The sequence below is a fragment of the Eucalyptus grandis genome, chromosome 5, assembly GCF_016545825.1.
Source record: "Eucalyptus grandis isolate ANBG69807.140 chromosome 5, ASM1654582v1, whole genome shotgun sequence".
Classification (NCBI taxonomy): domain Eukaryota; kingdom Viridiplantae; phylum Streptophyta; class Magnoliopsida; order Myrtales; family Myrtaceae; genus Eucalyptus; species Eucalyptus grandis.
Window position 1 is genome coordinate 51,770,198 of NC_052616.1, and position 22,609 is coordinate 51,792,806.

Sequence of the window (22,609 nt, forward strand, 5' to 3'; positions counted from 1 at the left end):
AAATTCCAAAACTCAATAACTCGGAAATTGGATTTCCTGGCTCGAATTTCCCGACACCTAGAATTTGAAGTAAACGATAAGTACAAGTCAAGTTTTGTAAGATCTTACGGCTCCACGGTACCCCCAAACTATCATTTCTATACATATTTACAGCTCTACGACTCCTTAATTGAACATTATAGTTCAAAATCCACAAAACTCTAAATTTGTGCTCTAATCCCAAGTATTACTCCGATTAAATGAACAAAAAGGCATGAACACTTACCGGTATTACAATTAGCAACTGATTTGGCTTCGTGAACGTGCAAAAATTTCTTCCTTTTCACCCTATTTCCTTCCCGTGGACGAGTTCCCTATCCTCTTATTTTCCTTATTATGTCTGCTGCCTCCCTCACGTGAATAATCTTGACAAGAGAAGAAAGAAGATGGGCTGCGTTTGTCCATTAAATACATGGGCCTGGGCTTGATGGGCCCATGTGTTACAGATAAAAACGTATAGCCACTGTAAGAATGACTAAACGTCCTTGGAATAGTCAGTTTGAGAGCATTTAAGATAAACGATTGGAGGAGGAATGAACCAGCTAGGAGAATTTGATGGGACCAAGAACAATAATGAGGGGAGGAAGAGGCCTTTCGGTTCCTGATGATTGACGTGATAAACATATTTTTCATGATTGATGTGAAAGAATTGGTAGGCTTTCAAACTTTCCTATGGTTAGAAAGTTAACCTAACGGTAATTCCTCCATGGCAACGCAATTCTTGTTTAATGCACGTTCACATAAGTTGAAAAGTCAAATTCACCCAAAATATCTTAGACCATTTCCCCCTTCCAATTTGGCTGGCGCAATTCTTGTCTAGCTGCTACAAGTCCAAATGATGGGTCCTTCACTTGTGAAATGGGACTCAAAAACAGATTCAAAGTCTCAGAAAGTCTGTTAGGTATGTGGTAGGCTACTAATGGCAAATGCTCATCAACTATTGAATCATAGAATCAAAAAATCAAGAGAACTTTTCTACCTCTCTATCATTTCAACTAACCCCAGATTTTCATGGAAATCAACTTTTATTTGCAAGCACAAAAGACTAAAATAGATAGTCCATTACACGATTTCTCTAGTAGATGTATATTCTGCATTTTCCCGTTCTCTATTGCATTTCAATTTCTTTGTTTTCACTAGCAGAAGTATGCTGAGCCTATTTGCTATGGAGACACTCTAGTGTCGCCAAATAAAAGTTTCAGCTGGATTCTTCGACCTGAAGCTCCAGCAATAGATACCTCGCAATATGTTACCACAATATCCCAAATAAGACCATTGTTTGGGTAGCAAATAGAGATAATCCTTTGAATGATCCATTAGGTGTTTTGATGATAGGAAACAAAGGGAAACTAGTCCTTGTCGAGCGAGCAGAAAGAGTCTTGTGTTTGTCGAACCACATGAATACTTCTTTGCGGGAAGCGAGTTGCTCAGCTCCTAGATTCTGAAACCTGGTTTTGAAAGATAGCAGCAAATATATCTCCGGAAACTATATTTGGCAGAGTTTTGACCATCTCTCCGACACATTATTGGCAGGGCATGAAATTCGGGTGGGACCCGAGAATGGGTTTGGACCGGCACATGACATCTAGGAAGAGCACAAAGGATCCATCAACCAAAGACTTCACCTATGGTGTCAATCTCGAGGCATAATTCCCCAATTCATTGTTCATAAGGGACATGCCAAGTACTACCGAACCGGGCCTTGGAACAAAGAATTCAGTTCAGCGGGGTTCAAATGACTCCTAATTTGATATTCACCCCAAAATTCGTCAACAATTCTCAGTTGGTCTACTACACGTTCAAAGCTTTCAATGAATCCACCATCACGAGATTGGAATTAAACAGTTCGGGAACATCCAAAGGTACCATGGAATGAGAAAATTCAGTAATGGACCCTGATCTATATGTTGCCACATGATGCCTGTGATGTCTATGCGAATTGCGGACCCAATAGCATGTGCACGATTAGCAATCCTCAAATATGCAGCTGCATGACTGGTTATCAACCGAAGTCACAGACAGGGTGGTATACGCTTGTGTGGACTAGCGGGTATGTCGATAAGAACCCATTTAATTGTTCTAAAGGAGAAGGGTTTAAGAGGCTCAAAGGTGTGAAAGTGCCTGATTTGTTGCAGTTCACGGTGAACACTAGCATGAGCCTCAAGGAATGAGAGTGCTTCAAGAACTGCTCATGCAGGGCCTATGCCAACATAGATGTCATGGGAGGTGGAAGTGGCTGTCTCCCGTGGTTTGGAGATCTTCTTGATATCAAAAAACTCAACAAATATGCGAACATAAATTGCTGTGTGTTCTGGTCCACTTGTCAAGAGTCCCGGTCTGGATTTGAGTCTCAATTGAGCCGGAATCTCTCGTTCCTCTAGCATATTACACTTGTTCGATAGAATGCCACAACGAGCTCTAGTCTCCGTGCCTTCGTCTTTGGTTGAAATCGAGTTGTCCGGGCGTGTCACGCTCTATTGTGATGTTCCGGTGGAGTTTGGTAACCTTGGGCACCAGCCGTGTGGTCGTTCGCTACGTTCCCATCGTCACTGTTGTGTGTTCGATGTTTGGCCGAGGAGGGTATGTTGAATGCAAAACAAGTAATCCTAAGATCTTAATAACCAGAACAAGAACATAGATAATTGAGTAGAAAGATGAACGCATTTTGAAATCCATTGTTCTTAATGTGGAAGTGGAAAAACAATGATCCATACGTAAGTCCTTCTCTTCTATCACTCTTCATATCACTAGCTCAATGAGACGGGCCTCCTCACCCTTTAGCACTAGGTAACGCTCCTTATGTTAGGATACTTGTGAGAATTAGGTTTAGAGAAAAGACTTGAGTACTATTTATAGAGTTTCCAATCAAGCCCTATTATTATGGGCCAAGCTCATCTCGGCCCACACTGGCCAGCCTCATATTAGACTAACTATGAAACATTCTATCTCACCTTAGGCCAATCTCGTAAAACGGTAAATTACAATATCAATTAATGTAGTCCACATTAGGAAAACTCTTACATTCTCCCACTTGGACTATATTAATTGAAATTGTACTGTATGTGCACACCCTGGTCTAGAGATAATTTTTAATAGTCAATCTCATTCCATAAAGTCTCAAACACCGAATCATGTCGGTAACTGCATGTATACACACAGAGCTTTCCATGGTCACAAGTGCTTTCAACTCTATTGATATGCATTCAATATGGTAGTGTGGCAAATAGATAACATCTCTCATAACAAAAATCCCATTTGTCAATCACCATTCTCTTAAGTGTCACAAAAAACTTGTGCCACTAAAGAATGTCTTTATAGTTCCAGTGAACTCATATATGCCTTGTCTTTATAGTTAACATTTATTTATGTATAATAAGATATATTCACAATTCTAAAAACTGGATGCCCCTAACCTTCACTCGAGATTTATATAATACATTAATACTTTTATCAATATGTATTCAACATAATGAAAATACATTCAAAAATATTTTATTGAATGCAAACGTTGATAGATATCAAACCATTACTAAGTGTAACGAACACAGATATAAACTTTATTAGAGTAAAACCGAAATAACTCCCACTAAACAACAGTATCTCATGATATTCTTAAGCTCATATTAATGATATGTCACTCAAGAACAGAATAGCGAAGTCCTTTAGTTAGTGAATCTGCAACTATATCATCTATGGAAATATGTTATATTATAACGTCACATTTTTGTATCGTTTCTTTATGATAAAAAATTTGATTATCATATATTTAGACTCCTTGAGACCTCTGTTATTAACAAATAATACTACAAATTTATTGTCTCAATACAACCGTATTGGTCTATCCATAAAATTAAAAACGGTCAACTCATTAATGAGGTTCTAGAGCTTATTAGCCCAACCTAAAAGAATGTTACAAACTCTGCTTATATAGCAAAAGATAAAATGGAACTTTATTTACTGCACTTCCTACTAATATCAATATGCAATCCATTATTGATCTCATATCATCTTAATAGTTAACAAAGTTTACATATAAATACCTTACTAGTTGCAAGACTTGAACATGTATGTAAATCAGCATACATTATACTTTTAAATGCATTGACACAAAGTACATTCTTTAACAAGATTTTCCCAATATTTAAATAAGGACAATGTAATGGATTCGGTCCATCACCCTTAATGACTAGAATATTTCCAAAATATGATTAGCAAATTTCCTTTGAGATAAATCGGACATATATGGCGAAAACAATTCTTACAAACCTCAGTGCAAAGGACAAAAGATGCCTCAATATCACTACTTGTAAGCAAAAAATCATGTACATAGAGTATGAGAAAAATAAATTTCCTCACACTGACCTTACAGTATATATCTACTGAATTACTTTGTTCCCAACTAAACGAAATGACAACACTATAAAACTTTGATAATATCATCTAGAAACTTGCTTAAGACCATTAATAAGACTTTTCAATCTACACACAAGTTTACTTGAATCATCTGCTGCAAAATCCTCCGGTTGCACTATATAGATTTCGTTATCAACGTGTCCATTTGGAAAGATAGTATTTATTTGGCGTAACTCCATATCAAAAATAAACTATTAATGCAACATTCATTCTGAAAAAATCTTTAAAATACTAGAAAGAAATAATTATTTCTTCACTATTAACTATCCACCCCCCTTCAGAATGAAAACTTTAGCTACCAGTTTAGTTTTAAACTCCACAATCTTTCTTTGAAATCCTTTTAGTTTTGTACACATATTTGCAACTAATGAGCTTGTGATCTTTAGACAAATCAGTAAGTTTCCAAACACTATAATATTTCATAGATTACATATCATCTTTTATGGCATCTAAGCACATACTTGATTGATGATAAGAAACAATATTTATATAAGTCTCTAATTCAACCATATAGTAGATATTGCAATCATGCTCTCACAAATAGACTATATAGTCTAATGATATAACTGACCATTTTTCCCTAACAGATTTCTTGATACAACCACTTCAGCTAGCACTTGAGAGGTTTAAGAAATTCCATCACAAACTTCATTAAGAATAGTATATTGAACCTCAACAATAATCTATGGTATATGAGATTTCATAATTATCTGTATATGCAAAGAAAAAGACACAGTAATCCCCATCGCATTATTATTCTTAATAATCTGAGAGCGGCTATCTTTTACAACTACGTCGAACTCTAGAAACTTTACTGTTTGTAATTTCATAATTCTTGTACCTTCATTAAGGTTATAAAATCAATATCTTTATGAACAATCTAGGTAAGATGTAAAATAATTCTAAATGGATCTAAATTCTAACGCACTTAATATTGGATTATATGACCTCTTTTATGCATAACACCTCTAAATTTTAATATGATTCAAGTTAAATTTACATCCAATTCATAACTCAAAAAAAGTTTGGGGAACAACTTTGGTAAGAAACACGTTTTGTATGTGAAAATGTTGTTTTCAAAATATCAACCCACATAAGACCAGATATATTAGTCTTACTCATCATACTCATCACCATGTTGATTATGGTGCAATTATGTCTTTCGGCCAAATCATTTTGTCAGGATTTTTAAGTATAGTAAATTATGTTACCACCCCAAAATTTACCTAGTATTTGACAAATGACCCTTTACGCTATTCAGCATTACCATACTTGCCAAAATACTCATCGCCACTATTAGGCCTAACAACCTTTAAGACTAATTCTAACTATTTTATTCTTTATCTCGATCATTTTACTTCCACAATAATCTATAGAAGTCTTTAAATAACCGTTAAGAGTAAACAGAATATCAATATTGTCAATTTTTCTATTCTTTCTTTAGACATATGTGAGATTATCCCTTAGATAGAAAACTTTTGGAAACAACATTTTCAACCATATACGAGACATATAATGATAGTCCTTGTAGATATATCCTAATTTCGGTATTAGACAGTATATTATTTCAAGCCACTAAGGCTTCCATCATCTTTTAGGAGTGTAGTCAGTTGGTAAATCACTTTTCAAATGTTCCTAAATGAAATGCTTCATGAATAACAAGCAGATCCGATTGCTCTTTTACCAAATAGAAAATCTTATTTCCACTACTTAAAATTTGAACCAATAAAAATCTCAATAATAGTGGAGTTATTAATTACAGAAAAGGTGACTGGAAAACAAAGTAATGTATATAATTAGCATCATGTGAGCATTGTATAACTTAATGTATAAGTACACATCAAGATAGTTATATGCAAAATCATATAATCACATTTTGGCAGAATATATGATATGCAGTTGTACACTCCCCACATGATAGCGATTATGAGAATATATTCTAACCTTAATGAATTTATCACTTTTAAGCATATAAACCACTAAGATCAGTCACTCCTCCACCACACCATCATGTATCCCTCCATGAACTAATACACAATCACTTCCTTTGGGAGTATGACTATGCATTAGATTATGAGACATCCTAATCATTATACAAGATTGATATTTCTCAAACCCAATCAAGTGTGCCACTTTGGTAGTTACTACTCAATTGAATCCTTGAAACTCTCTCATACCAGGGATATAAACTTCACTTTTCACATACACCATATATATGTGATTTTAACTTTAGTGATAGGGGTAGTAAATCACCAAAATGATATATCATGCTAATTACACTGCTTTATTCATCTAGGAAAATCGATCATACATATATATATATATATATATATATATATATATATATATATATAAAGGACCTGAAAGATAGACTTCAATGAAATCACCAATCATAGCAATACAAAAAACTTCTCATAACATAGAAGAAAGCATCTCTTGTGCACCCATATTGCAAACTACCAGAAAATCATTAAAAAAAAAAAATGCTGATCCGGAGGACCTCTCACAAGTTAACGTCAATAGCAATACATGATACTCTAGATTAACAAGCTCGACAAACATCCACTATTGCTCATGAGTTTCATAAGGTAAACTATGTCTCCAAGGTTAACAGCTGATTTATTAGCCAATTTTAAGTAACAAATTGTCATTGCATCAACCGATAGCCTATTAATTGAGTCAAATCACAAAACCAAATATATCAACTATAACAATAGATACTATTACTCTGCGTAAATATTGTCATACTTCTTAATCATCAACAAATGTTCAAATTGATCTTTTAGGTTATTTTCTCTAGAAAAATGGAAATCTTTCAATTTATAATTATGCTTAAAGTTAACCAAGCCCTTAGGACTTTATCTTAGGGTTTTTATTGTCCTTAGAAACGAATACCCTTAATTGCGCACTTTCTGTATGTTAATATTTTCCTTTTGGCTTGGTTAGCAATAGCATGTTCCTTATTTGAAAATGCTAGATTCTTACTCTTCCGATGCAATTTACCTAATGTGACTCTAGTTGCCCATTGTTTTATTACTAATTACACACCCATATAGTCATTACACATGTTAGTGGATTGGTTTAAAATTAATCCAAATTGCATATCAAAAATCTTTTTTTAAAAGAATAAGATTATATACTAAAATGGCACTAATTGGTTAAATAGTATAATCAAGTTTTCGACCTTAGATTCTTTGGCTGTGTAAGAAGTGAGTACAAAGTTATGCTTCACTTGGTTTTTAGCTGACCCAAATAGATTAGTGGCAATTTCTTATCACAAAATTCTTATGAACACCTCAAAGTTACGCAAGGTATGGGCTTGAAAGGATCCGTGCTTAATCATGGGTCATAGACCCATCTTTTAGGCAATACCCGTAAATCTATACCCTCGATAGGTCGCAACACAAACATACTCTTTTATGACTCATATAATATCAAATCTTTATAGCTTTCGAGATATGAGTTTAAAAAATTATAAATAAAAAAAAAAAGATAGCATCCCTTATCTGGGAATACCCACAATGTGACTATACACGTCGATGATATTGTAATCCTAACAATTAAACGAGAATTGGTGTCAAAAGTTAGTAAAATACTATAGTAATTATGAACCGGCTAAACTACATGCAAATAGTAACAAAACAACTCCTACATGACAACAAATCGCTCACTCAAAGCAAAAGCGATTATTTAAACCTAAACGAAACGTGAAACTCATAAGCAAAATATAAAATTTCGCTCCGACAAAACTGTTGCTCCAAATCAACTCCCGTTAAAACTTACAGCTTTACAATGTCATAATCCACCATTTCCATGAAATTTTAAAACTCAATTAGCTAGAAATTGGATTTCATGACTCAAATTTCCCAAAACTTTGAAGTTGAGCTCTAACCCAAAAATTATTTTGGTTAGAAGAATGAAGGGCGCGAGCACTTATCGAGTATTGCAATACATAATTGATCGGACTTGACGAAACCTCAGTGGCTTATGCGCAAAACCCGTCTTTCCTTTTCTTCTTCTTTTTTCTTTTTTCCCATTTTCTGTTTCTCGTGCATCTCTTATAAACAAGCGCCCACTGTTCTGCTTTTTTTTTTTTTTTTGGACTTTTCAACCTTATTTTCTCTTTTTTTTCCCCCTTGACTTTTTGACTTTTTGAAAAATCTTCTGTCAGAATCGAACTTCCTTGTGCTTGTACCCCTTCAATAGCCAATTCCTGCACATGTTATCAACAAGAATACGGTCGCCTTCCAGTAGGCCAAACTGCTGTTGCCTGAGGTTGAATACTTAGGCTATCATCCACTGATCGGTTTTTTACTAGACATCACAGGAGCATAATTGGTATTCCGCACTGTCAAGCACTATAAACCTTCCACAATGTGTCGACAACAATGCCATCCTCAGTTATCGGACTATGCGGGCAGCACATCCGTTTTGCAATGGACTACCGTGTTCTTCTGCTGGTTACAATGGAGAAAAGTTATGGACTATTGAGACTTAGTTGGGAGAGGAGAGAAAAGCCCAGATAATATAAGTCGAAGGAAGAGAAGAGAAAGAGAGAGAGATGATGAAGAAACTAGGCTGATTTCATTAACCAAAAATTCAACAATCTCATCACTAATTTAAGGGCCATGTGTTCTTCTCCAATATAATATCTGTTGGTGTGTAGTTCATAATCTCCATCAACATCAAGTTATAGGGGTTGCGGGGGTTGCAGGGGTAGTGCCTCAAGCTGCCAAAAGACTTTTACAGTTTGGGCTTATAATTTATTAGTAGTCTAGAATTGGACTCATGAATAGCTACTGAGTGGGCTTAGAGCTTTCTTGGCTCTAAGGTCTTTTTATGCCCGTCATATGTAATTTTTCTCTCTTGTAATTAAGAGTGGTACGAAAGAGACTGAAGGTGCTAATTATAATAAAATGATCTGCTGAATATAGCCCTAATTTAAAGTTGAACCAAGATATATCTTGTGTTCTGATTTCTCTTTTCGCTTTTACTCTATTTCGTTGAGTTTGTGAGCATAATCTTTTAAGAATGGGAGAATATGACCAAGAAGAGGCCAAGAGCGTCTGATGCATAAGATAGAGTGACACAACACGCTATTAGTAAAGTCTCAATCTTCAACACTGATCCAATATCTGTGTTTGTCGTGAAGCTAACTCAATGGACACTTCAAGAAGGTGAAGTCTACGGTTAATTCACTCTTATGAGGTCATATGAATAATGGCGAGTCAAGTGCGGCACCCATAATCGCCCAGGATAGGACCATGGACCAATCGGCAATGGTCAATACACATGTTCTGTTTTGAAATTTGCGAGCACATGAATCACCGTGCAAAATTTCTTGGCGGCGCCGGTGAAAAATTACAATGCGGAGGATAGAGAAAAATATTGATGTGAGTAATTTGCCAGGCTTTAACACTTTGATATACCTGAGTGTAGTTGGCTTTCAAATGTCATTTGTGGAAAAGTCCAATTACATTAAATGTCTTGGACCGCTTCCTCCCTCCCCATTGGCTAAGGCAATTCCTGAGTCACTTGAGAAAAGTGACTCAGAAACGGACAATCCTCGAAGACCCAGAAGTCTGTTAGGCTTGTGGTTTGTGGCTACCACCAAATCTTCATTAACTATGGAGTCACGGAACCAACACATCATAGGACCAGGGACCAATCGGCAATGGTCAATCCACATGAATCGGTTCTGTTCCCTACATATTGGTAGGATGGGGTCATGCTTCAAATAAAAAGTATTCATTTTCCTTTCTTTTTATTTCTATCTAATCTATTTTTTTTCTGGCTCAGCTAAGAAATTTGCGAGCCCATGAATCACCGTGCAAAATTTCTTAGGGGCACCGGTGAAAAATTATGATGCGGAGGATACAGAAAAATATTGATGTGAATAATTTGCCAGGCTTTAAAATTTGATAGACCCGAGTGTAGTTGGCTTTCAAAGGTCATTTGTGGAAAAGTCCAATTACATTAAATGTCTTGGACCGCTTCCTCCCTCCCCATTGGCTAAGGCAATTCCTGAGTCACTTGAGAAAAGTGACTCAGAAACGGACAATCCTCGAAGATCCAGAAGTCTGTTAGGCTTGTGGTTTGTGGTTACCAGCAAATCTTCATTAACTATGGGGTCATGGAACCAACACATCATGAGGAATTTGTCCCGCTTTCTTCATTTCAACAAACACCGGATTTCCAGCGAACTCAATTTTCTCCTCCTGCTAGTTCTATTTGCAAGCGTGAAAGGCTAATAATAGATGGAAATTCCTTGTTTTTCCATACTGTATTTCCTTTCAATTTGTATGTTTGCACTAGAAGTATGCAAGTCAGTCGATGTGTTGAGCTCATCTGAGCCAATTCGTGATGGTGATACTCTAGTGTCGGCAGGAGAAAAGTTTCAGCTAGGTTTCTTCAGCCCTGGAAACTCCAGCAACAGATACCTCGCAATACAGTACCACAACATCCCAGAAAAGACCATTGTTTGGGTGGCAAATGGAGATAATCCGGTGAATGATTCGTCAGGGTTCTGAGGATCGGAAATGAAGGTAAATTAGTCCTTGTCGACCAAGCAGAAAGAGTCTTGTGGTCATCGAATAACATGAATGCTTCTTCACAAAGCGTAGTTGCTCAGCTCCTGGATTCTGGAAATCTAGTTTTGAAAAATGACAGCCAAAATATCTTCGGAAACTATCTTTGGCAGAGTTTCGATCATCCCTCCAACACATTATTGGCGGGTATGAAGCTCGGGTGGGACCTGAGGATGGGTTTGGACCGGCACATGACATCCTGGAAGAGCGCAGAGGATCCCTCAACTGGATACTTCACCTATGGTGTCGATCTCGGAGGAATGATTCCCCAACTAGTCATACGTAAGGGACGTGTCAAATACTTTCGAACTGGGCCTTGGAATGGAATACAGTTCAGCGGGGTTCTGTTCTCTCCTAATTTGATATTCATCCCCAAGTTCGTCAACAATTCTCAAGAGGTCTACTACATGTTCAACAATTTCAATGAGTCCACCATCACTAGGTCGGTATTAAACGCTTCAGGGAATCACCAACGGTACCTGTGGAATGAGGAAACGCGGGAGTGGACCATGATTTATATGTTGCCGCATGATGAATGTGATGTCTACGGGAATTGCGGGCCCAATGCATCGCCCACGAATTTGCTCGTCTTGACGAGCCCAGTTCGAATTTGTAATTTAATTTTATTTTAATTGAACAAAAAGTCATGAAATCACCAAAATAAGGCAAAAATTCTATTCATTCGAGTTTTAGGTTATGGTTGCTCTAATACCACATGTTGGATACAAAACATGCAACCCCAAGATATCCATAACTAGAACAAGAGCATAAATGATTGAGTAGAAAGATCAACGCACCTATTTTGGAATCCATTGTTCCTGATGCGGAAGCGGAAAAGCAATGATCCACACGCAAATCCTTCTCCTCTATTACCATTTGTATCATTGGCTCAATGAGATGACCCTCCCACCCTTTAGCGCTAGGTAAACGCTCCTTATGTAAGGATACTTGTGAGAATTAGGGTTAAATGACAGACTTGAATACTATTTTTAGAGTTTCCAATCAGACCCTCTCATTACAAGCCAAGCTCAACTCAGCCCACACTAGCTAGCCTTATATTAGATAAATTAAGAAATATTATATCTCACCTTAGACCAATCCCATAAAATGGTAAATGACGGCAGGGAGGTCAGCTGACGAGTGGCGATCGGAGTGGATGGTCGATGAAGGGTAGTGGTTCGGCAGCGGCTTGAGCTTTGACCTAGGCTTGTCAAGAAAAAAAAAAAAAAAAAAAACAAAGGAGCTTCAGGGCGATGGATGGCACTTTAGAAGAGGAGGGACATCGTGAAGAAGACCAAGGAAGAAGAAGGTGCAGGGAATAAGACAAATTAAGAAAAGACAAGAGACAAAAAAATTGGAAAAATAGAAAAATCATTAAAAAATTTTAAAAATGAAAATTTTCTTTTCTTTTTAATCCAAATGGGTCTGGTCAATGGGCCGGACCGGGTTTACTCGGCCCGAACCCATTTTCCCAAAATAAGAACATTAAACATTAAAATTTTCAAAAAAAGTTCAAAAATTAGACAAATAATAAAAATTCAAAAATTTCTGAAAATTAAAAAAAATTATAAAAATTCGATTTTTTAAAAATTTCAAAAATTATTAAATAATATGTTTAAAATTTCCAGTAATAATTAGAAAAATAATAAAAAGATTTTTTTCTAAAATTCGAAAATTCAATTTTCCCAAAAAAATCCAAAAAAAAATCTCTGAAGTTTTTAAAATAAAAAATCCTCAAAACATTCAAATTGGGGTTATTTTCTCTTGAAAAGTAGAAGTCTTTCAAGAGGAGGGAGGGGGAAGAAACGAAGGAGCCTCGGGGCAACAGACGGCGCTCCAGAAGAGGAGGGATGAAGTTGTGAAGAAAATCAAGGAAGAAGAAGGTGTAGGAATAGGACAAAATAAGAAAAAGACACGAGAAAAAAAAATTGGAAAGATGGAAAAATCATTAAAAAATAAAAAAAAAATGAAAATTTTCTTTTCTTTTTAATTCGACTAGGTTGGGTCAATGGGCTGGATTGATTTACTCGGCCCGAACCAGTTTCCTAATATTATAACATTAAATACTAAAATTTCAAAAATTCAAAAACTTTCAAAAAAGTTCAAAACTTTGACACATAATAAAAATTCAAAAACTTTCTGAAAATTCAAAAAAATTTAGAAAATATTTTTAAAATTGAATTTTTTGAAAAAATAAAAAATTATTAAATAATTTTCAGAAAATTCCAATATTCAGAAAATGTTTAAATTTTCCAATAATAATTAGAAAATTAATAAAAATAAAAAAATAAAAAAATAAAAAAAATATAGAATTTTTTTCTAAAATTCGAAAATTCAATTTTCCAAAAAATCCAAAAAAAAATCTCTAAAATTTTTAAAATTAAAAATCCTCTAAAACGTTCAAATTGATCTTTTAGGTTATTTTCTCTAGAAAAAATGGAAGTCTTTCAATTTATAATTATGCTTAAGGTTAACCAAGCCCTTAGGACTTTATCTTAGGGTTTTTATTGTCCTTAGAAACGAATACCCTTAATTGCGCACTTTCTGTATGTTAATGGTTTCCCTTTGGCTTGGTTAGCAATAGCATGTTCCTTATTTGATAATGCTAGATTCTTACTCTTCTGATGCATATTACCTAATGTGACTCTAGTTGCCCATTGTTTTATTACTAATTACACACCCATATAGTCATTACACATGTTAGTGGATTGGTCTAAAATTAATCCAAATTGCATATCAAAAATATTTTTAAAATGAATAAGATTAGATATTAAAATGACACTAATTGGTTAAATAGTGTAATCAAGTTCTTGACCTTAGATTTTTTGGCTGTGTAGGAAGTGAGATACAACTTTATGCTTTATTTAGTTTTTAGCCGACCCAAATAGGTTAGTGGCAATTTCTTATCACAAAATTCTTATGAACACCTCAAAGTTACGCAAGGCATGGGCTTGAAAGTGTCCGTGCTTAATCATGGGCTATAGACCAATCTTTTATAGGCAATACCTCTAAACCTATGTCCTCTCAAGAGAGATAGGTCGCAACACAAACATGCTCTTTTATGACTCATATAATATCAAATCTTTATGGCTTTGGAGATATGAGTTTAAAAAATTATAAAAAAAGATAGCATCCCTTATCTGGGAATACCCACAATGTGACTATACATGTCGATGATATTGTAATCCTAACAATTAAATGAGAATTGGTGTCAAAAGTTAGTAAAATACTATAGCAATTATGAACCGGCTAAACTACATGTAAATAGTAACAAAACAACTCCTACATGACAACAAATCGCTCACTCAAAGCGAAAGCGATTATTCAAACCTAAACGTAACATGAAACTCATAAGCAAAATCTAAAATTTCACTCCGACAAAACTGTTGCTCCAAATCAACTCTGTTAAAACTTACAGCTCTACAATGTCATAATCCACCATTTCCATGAAATTTTAAAACTCAATTAGCTAGAAATTGGATTTCATGACTCAAATTTCCCAATCCTTCAAAGTTGAGCTCTTTCCCAAAAATTATTTTGGTTAGAAGAATGAAGGGCGTGAGCACTTATCGAGTATTGCAATACATAATTGATCTGACTTGACGAAACCTCCGTGGCTTATGCGCAAAACCCGTCTTTCTTCTTCTTTTTTCTTTTTTCCCATTTTCTGTTTCTCGTGCATCTCTTATAAACAAGCGCCCGCTGTTCTGCTTTTTTTTTTTTTTTTTTTTTTGACTTTTCAACCTTATTTTCTCTTTTTTTCCCCTTGACTTTTTGACTTTTGAAAAAACTTCTGTCAGAATCGAACTTCCTTGTGCTTGTACCCCTTCAATAGCCAATTCCTGCACATGTTATCAACAAGAATATGGTCGCCTTTCAGTAGGCCAAACTGCTGTTGCCCGAGGTTGAATACTTAGGCTATCATCCACTGATCGGTTTTTTACTAGACATCACAGGAGCATAATTGGTATTCCGCACTGTCAAGCACTATAAACCTTCCACAATGTGTCGACAACAATGCCATCCTCAGTTATCGGACTATGCGGGCAGCACATCCGTTTTGCAATGGACTACCGTGTTCTTCTGCTGGTTACAATGGAGAAAAGTTATGGACTATTGAGACTTAGTTGGGAGAGGAGAGAAAAGCCCAGATAATATAAGTCGAAGGAAGAGAAGAGAAAGAGAGAGAGATGATGAAGAAACTAGGCTGATTTCATTAACCAAAAATTCAACAATCTCATTACTAATTTAAGGGCCATGTGTTCTTCTCCAATATAATATCTGTTGGTGTGTAGTTCATAATCTCCATCAACATCAAGTTATAGGGGTTGCAGGGGTTGCAGGGGTAGTGCCTCAGGCTGCCAAAAGACTTTTACAGTTTGGGCTTATAATTTATTAGTAGTCTGGGATTGGACTCATGAATAGCTACTGAGTGGGCCTAGAACTTTCTTGGCCCTAAGGTCTTTTTATGCCTGTCATATGTAATTTTTCTCTCTTGTAATTAAGAGTCGTACGAAAGAGACTGAAGGTGCTAATTATAATAAAATGATCTGCTGAATATAGCCCTAATTTAAAGGTGAACCAAGATATATCTTGTGTTCTGATTTCTCTTTTCGCTTTTACTCTATTTCGTTGAGTTTGTGAGCATAATCTTTTAAGAATGGGAGAATATGACCAAGAAGAGGCCAAGAGCGTCTGATGCATAAGATAGAGTGACACAACACGCTATTAGTAAAGTTTCAATCTTCAACACTGATCCAATATCTGTATTCGTCATGAAGCTAACTCAATGGACACTTCAAGAAGGCGAAGACTGCAGTCAATTCACTCTTGTGAGGTCGTATGAATAATGGCGAGTCAAGTACAACACCCATAATCGCTCAGGATAGGACCACGGACCAATCGGCAATGGTCAATCCACATGACGGTTCGGTTTTGAAATTTGCGAGCCCATGAATCACCGTGCAAAATTTCTTAGGGGTACCGGTGAAAAATTATGATGCGGAGGATACAGAAAAATATTGACGTGAATAATTTGCCAGGCTTTAAAACTTTGATAGACCCGAGTGTAGTTGGCTTTCAAATGTCATTTGTGGAAAAGTCCAATTACATTAAATGTCTTGGACCGCTTCCTCCCTCCCCATTGGCTAAGGCAATTCCTGAGTCACTTGAGAAAAGTGACTCAGAAACGGACAATCCTCGAAGACCCAGAAGTCTCTTAGGCTTGTGGTTTGTGGCTACCACCAAATCTTCATTAACTATGGGGTCATGGAACCAACACATCATAGGACCACGGACCAATCGGCAATGGTCAATCCACATGAATCGGTTCTGTTCCTACATATTGGTAGGATGGGGTCATGCTTCAAATAAAAGTATTCATTTTCCTTTCTTTTTATTTCTATCTAATCTATTTTTTTTCTGGCTCGGCTAAGAAATTTGCGAGCCCATGAATCACCGTGCAAAATTTCTTAGGGGCACCGGTGAAAATTATGATGCGGAGGATACAGAAAAATATTGATGTGAATAATTTGCCAGGCTTTAAAACTTTGATAGACCCGAGTGTAGTTGGCTTTCAAAGGTCATTTGTGGAAAGGTCCAATTACATTAAATGTCTTGGACCGCTTCCTCCCTCCCCATTGGCTAAGGCAATTCCTGAGTCACTTGAGAAAAGTGACTCAGAAACGGACAATCCTCGAAGACCCAGAAGTCTCTTAGGCTTGTGGTTTGTGGCTACCACCAAATCTTCATTAACTATGGGGTCATGGAACCAACACATCATAGGACCACGGACCAATCGGCAATGGTCAATCCACATGAATCGGTTCTGTTCCCTACATATTGGTAGGATGGGGTCATGCTTCAAATAAAAAGTATTCATTTTCCTTTCTTTTTATTTCTATCTAATCTATTTTTTTTCTGGCTTGGCTAAGAAATTTGCGAGCCCATGAATCACCGTGCAAAATTTCTTAGGGGCACCGGTGAAAAATTATGATGCGGAGGATACAGAAAAATATTGATGTGAATAATTTGCCAGGCTTTAAAACTTTGATAGACCCGAGTGTAGTTGGCTTTCAAAGGTCATTTGTGGAAAGGTCCAATTACATTAAATGTCTTGGACCGCTTCCTCCCTCCCCATTGGCTAAGGCAATTCCTGAGTCACTTGAGAAAAGTGACTCAGAAACGACAATCCTCGAAGATCCAGAAGTCTGTTAGGCTTGTGGTTTGTGGTTACCAGCAAATCTTCATTAACTATGGGGTCATGGAACCAACACATCATGAGGAATTTGTTCCGCTTTCTTCATTTCAACAAACACCGGATTTCCAGCGAACTCAATTTTCTCCTCCTGCTAGTTCTATTTGCAAGCGTGAAAGGCTAATAATAGATGGAAATTCCTTGTTTTTCCATACTGTATTTCCTTTCAATTTGTATGTTTGCACTAGAAGTATGCAAGTCAGTCGATGTGTTGAGCTCATCTGAGCCAATTCGTGATGGTGATACTCTAGTGTCGGCAGGAGAAAAGTTTCAGCTAGGTTTCTTCAGCCCTGGAAACTCCAGCAACAGATACCTCGCAATACAGTACCACAACATCCCAGAAAAGACCATTGTTTGGGTGGCAAATGGAGATAATCCGGTGAATGATTCGTCAGGGGTTCTGAGGATCGGAAATGAAGGTAAATTAGTCCTTGTCGACCAAGCAGAAAGAGTCTTGTGGTCATCGAATAACATGAATGCTTCTTCACAAAGCGTAGTTGCTCAGCTCCTGGATTCTGGAAATCTAGTTTTGAAAGATGACAGCCAAAATGTCTCCGGAAACTATCTTTGGCAGAGTTTCGATCATCCCTCCAACACATTATTGGCGGGTATGAAGCAAGGGTGGGACCTGAGGATGGGTTTGGACCGGCACATGACATCCTGGAAGAGCGCAGAGGATCCCTCAACTGGAGACTTCACCTATGGTGTCGATCTTGGAGGAATAATTCCCGAACTAGTCATACGTAAGGGACGTGTCAAATACTTCCGAACTGGGCCTTGGAATGGAATACAGTTCAGCGGGGTTTCGCTCGGTCCTAATCTGATATTCATCCCCAAGTTCGTCTACAATTCTCAAGAGGTCTACTACACGTTCAACTGTCTCAATGAGTCCACCATCACTAGGTCGGTATTAAACGCTTCAGGGAATCACCAACTGTACCTGTGGAATGAGAAAACGTGGGAGTGGACCATGATTTATACGTTGCCGCATGATGCCTGTGATGTCTACGGGAATTGCGGGCCCAATAGCTTGTGCACGATCAGCAATCCTCAAATATGTAGCTGCATGATTGGTTATCAACCGAAGTCACAGGCAGAGTGGGATACATTTGTGAAGAGTAGCGGGTGTGTCAGTAAGAACCCATTTAATTGTTCTAAAGGAGAAGGGTTTAAGAGGCTCACAGGTGTGAAAATGCCTGATTTGTTGCAGTTCACGATGAACACTAGCATGAGCCTTAAGCAATGTGAATTAGAGTGCTTCAAGAACTGCTCATGCAGGGCTTACGCAAGCATAGATGCCACAGGAGGTGGAAGTGGCTGTCTCCTATGGTTTGGAGATCTTCTTGATGTCAGAAAACTCAGCGAATATGCGAATCAAGATCTTTACATTCGTGTTTCAGCCTCAGACCTCGGTAGTACATATACCTTCTTTTTAATTTTTTATTCCTGGACACTCGATAATCGTATTCATCGTTGATTTTGATCACCTTTAACCTGTCTCAATTTTCTCAGATTCAGCAAATTTCAAGTGGAAAGAATGGGTGGCAGTGGCGACTTCCATGGCATTTGTCGTGCTTTTGGTGGTGCTTTATTTCTGCATTTTTAGGAAGATGAAAAAACATGCTCAAGGTACTCCATTTCCTAAAGTTGAGTTGAGCTCTTGCTTTATAGCAATTGTGGCTCTGACTAGAATTTGTTTTCAGAACCTCACCTACAATTCTCAGTTGTCTCTTTTCGTATCTTGGCGTCAAGTCATAGCATTGCTACTTTTGTTACTATTCAGTTTTCCTTACTTCTGGGTTAACAATCAATAATGAAAGTTGATAGCATACGGAAAAGAATCTTATATTTTCTCATCAAGTCAAATGAATTTTAGATCTATTGATACTTGGAAAGGTCATTGCTGTGGCCTTATTGCTAACACTTGTTTCTCAGTTGATACATGCAACGACTGTTCATTGTCTGCATATAGTTCATTTATTCTGGGGAAAAAAAGAAAATATGCACTGATGAAAGTTCAATGGTCAACAGGGATAACGTTCGACCTTCAGGCTGAAGATGAGAACAACTTACAGCTTCCGATCTTTGATATGGTCACCATTTTACGAGCAACTAACAACTTTTTGTGATTCAAATAAGTTAGGAGAAGGAGGTTTTGGCCCCGTATACAAGGTAGAATTTAGTCTACAATTTCATGCGTCGTACAAAAGAGCACTACTCTTCATTCATGCATTTCGTTTGAATCTTCCCACGTTACTTGGGAAAAAATATGCAATTCACTTGTCAGGGTCAGCTGCCAAATGGGCAAGAAATAGCAGTCAAGAGATTGTCAGAAGACTCTCGGCAAGGTCTCAATGAATTCAAGAATGAAGTCATGTTGATCGGGAAGCTTCAGCACCGAAATCTTGTGAGGCTTCTGGGGTGTTGCATTGAAGAAGAGAGGATGCTAATCTACGAGTACATGCCTAATGGAAGCCTAGACTCTTTCATATTTGGTTTGATTTGATCGATACCTTCTTTGTTTGATTTTGATTTAATACAGTCTTTTGGAAACGTTTTCTCATCTAGATTACTGATTAGAAAAAGGTTTGTTTCAGGTAAAACAAGGGAAGATTCTCTAGTATGGAGAATGCGATTCGACATAATAGTAGGAATTGCGAGGGGCCTCCTTTATCTCCATCGAGATTCGAGGTTGAGAATCATACATAGGGATCTCAAAGCAAGCAATGTGTTAGTCGACAATGAGATGAACCCTAAAATATCAGATTTTGGCATGGCTAGAGTCTTTGGCGGAGATCTATCTCTAGTGAAAACTAAGAGGATAGTCGGCACTTAGTAAGTAATGAGTCAGATTTTCATGGCTTACACATTCCTTTTCTTGTTATGCATATCGTTCTTTCTACAGTGGTTACATGGCGCCAGAATATGCAATAGATGGGCTTTTCTCGACAAAATCAGACATTTTTAGCTTTGGAGTAGTGTTGCTGGAGATAATAAGCGGAAAGAGGAATAGAGAGTTCAATCATCCAGACCATTGCTTCAATCTTCTTGGACACGTGCGACAACCGTATAAGAAGTCAAATTCTTATAATAAAGCAATACTATTGCTGGATATGGCCTAAAAATTCACTTTTTTTTTTGGTCAGGCCTGGATGTTGTGGCTTAAAAGGAAGGCGAGCGACTTCATAGATCCACAACTTCCGAATTCTTTCGATCTGTCAGAAGTCGTAAAATGCATACATGTTGGGCTATTATGCGTGCAACGACGTCCTGACGATAGACCAAATATGTCGATTGTGCTTCTAATGTTGGACAGCGAGAGCGCTTCGCTGCCACAGCCAAAGCAGCCCGGTTTCTACATTGAGAGGAGCTCTGAAAACACAAATGTTGAAATGAGTCGAAGAGATTGTAACTCAAATGAGATTACCATAACATTATTAGAAGGTAGATAGATTGCCAAGCATGTGTAGTCCCTCACTTCTGCTAGGTATTTCCACTATGAGATACGCTCAAAGTTCACTGAAAGCAATGTACCCAGTCATTGAAGAAATAAAAAAGGTGAAGTTTAACGCTGGTCCTCTTTGTTGGGTAAATCGGATTCCCGAAATCAGATTCGACACTAAATCGAACCTCTAAAAAGAATGCGGAAGACGAGCCCAGAAAGAACATGTATCACCGATCCTAAAGCACACCACGGAATCGAGTGTACTTTGTTAGCCACAGATTAAACACCAATGCTGAAGATCGAGGAAGAAATTCTAATCTCGTTAGATCCAATGATGTCAATTCGTCTTGAAGGGAAGATGGGTGTCGCCTCTTGCGCATTGTTCTTTCTTTTTGGAACGTTTTTGAGGGAGAGAGGGAGGAGGAACACACGTTATGCCAAAAGGTGTGTTCCTCCCTCTTTATTTCCCCTTATATACGTTTCCTCCAAAAAGAAACGTGTTCCTTCATCATATCCCTCAATCCATGGGCCCTAATCTTGTGGGCTGGGCTTTAGGTCCAACATGAGCGGACGGGCTAACTTAGGCCCATCACAATATTAATAAAACCATCATCTCCCACTCGCACATGGTGGGCCGAATAGGATCGTCTTTACCTCTCTTCAACATTTATACCGGTGAATAATCTGTGTGACTAGTATACTTTGAGAGCTCGTTGCCATATATTTGTTAGGATTATATAGCAGGCCATATATCTGTTAGGAATATATAGCAGCTCATAATGAGCATCACATCCTGAGTAGATTTAGTATGCAGTACCCTAGATCGATCGATCACATTTATATATCTCTTGATCTCTTTTAAACAATGATATATATATATATATATATATATATATATATATATTGTATTCACAATTATGATTATCCCAAAAATAGTCATAATTGGTTAACCAGTGAATACAAAACTACAATGTGATTCTCCAAATTCGATCTACCTTTTTCCTTCAAACTCTCAATCTTAGTTCAGCTTGCTTTTCTAGAAATGTCCAATTAGATCGAATCAACTCATGACCATTAGCAACACCTTAAGATAGCAAACACTAAATAGAAATCTTGAGAATAAGTAAAAGTCATGAGGGCACTAAAATTGAGGAATTCTTTTCCTCAAGAGTCTCACACGGCATAAAAGTTGAGATCAAACTTTTGCCATTCTTATTGGTCGTCTCATGCATACATAATATGAAATACATATGTATTAACTCCTTTCCCATGAAGCGTATGTCTACACTTTCACTCTGTACAGATGATAGTTCAGACATACCAAATATCTAACTTGAGTTTACATATCTACTCATTTACAAAATTCATCAGAACTCATATCTGGCATCTTAGACAGATAAAGTAAAATATGTGGGGTATTTTACTTTCGGACATAGTAAGTATTATGTCCTCATCTTAACACTTAGTTAAGGCGACTTATGTATTTTAAGCTTGAGCTCTCGATTATCACCTAGATAATAAGCTTAAAAACATTCTCATCTCTATTTATCACACAGTAAATAGAGACGATTATCCGTATGAGTGGGCTAATCTTATATCTGTCCGACATACTTTCTCAACTTAAGGTAATGCACTGAGCATTAAGATGCATAAAGATCAAACAAAGATTCATAGGCATTAATGATGAAAATACAAATTCATCAAATGTGAACACTTAGGGAAATTACAGTATTCAGTACATCAGCCTCTACGCAATCCTAGAGATTTCATATGGTCACAAAACACATCTTTAGGTATTGACTTTGTCATAGGGTCTGCTACCATTCTATGCGTAATATGTACTGTAAGTTCACATCTTTTCGTGCAACC

The 22,609-nt window shown here is 37.0% G+C and overlaps 2 protein-coding genes across 2 annotated transcripts; both read left to right on the top strand.

Annotated features, from left to right (window-relative positions):
• Nucleotides 1-11,050: 11,050 nt before the first annotated feature.
• On the top strand, nt 11,051-11,671 carry LOC120294001 (S-locus-specific glycoprotein S6-like). Its single transcript, XM_039313851.1, has one exon. It carries the CDS (start codon nt 11,051-11,053, stop codon nt 11,669-11,671), a length of 621 nt encoding a protein of 206 aa, XP_039169785.1.
• A 5,614-nt stretch (nt 11,672-17,285) lies between these two features.
• Nucleotides 17,286-20,860, top strand: LOC104447413 (G-type lectin S-receptor-like serine/threonine-protein kinase At4g27290). The gene is given in 8 exon segments (XM_039313217.1): nt 17,286-18,707; nt 18,808-18,924; nt 19,327-19,415; nt 19,417-19,467; nt 19,583-19,790; nt 19,893-20,130; nt 20,201-20,351; nt 20,442-20,860. Coding segments are annotated over 8 exon segments (2,442 nt in total). The 5' UTR covers nt 17,286-17,425; the 3' UTR covers nt 20,748-20,860.
• The last annotated feature ends 1,749 nt before the right edge of the window (nt 20,861-22,609 follow it).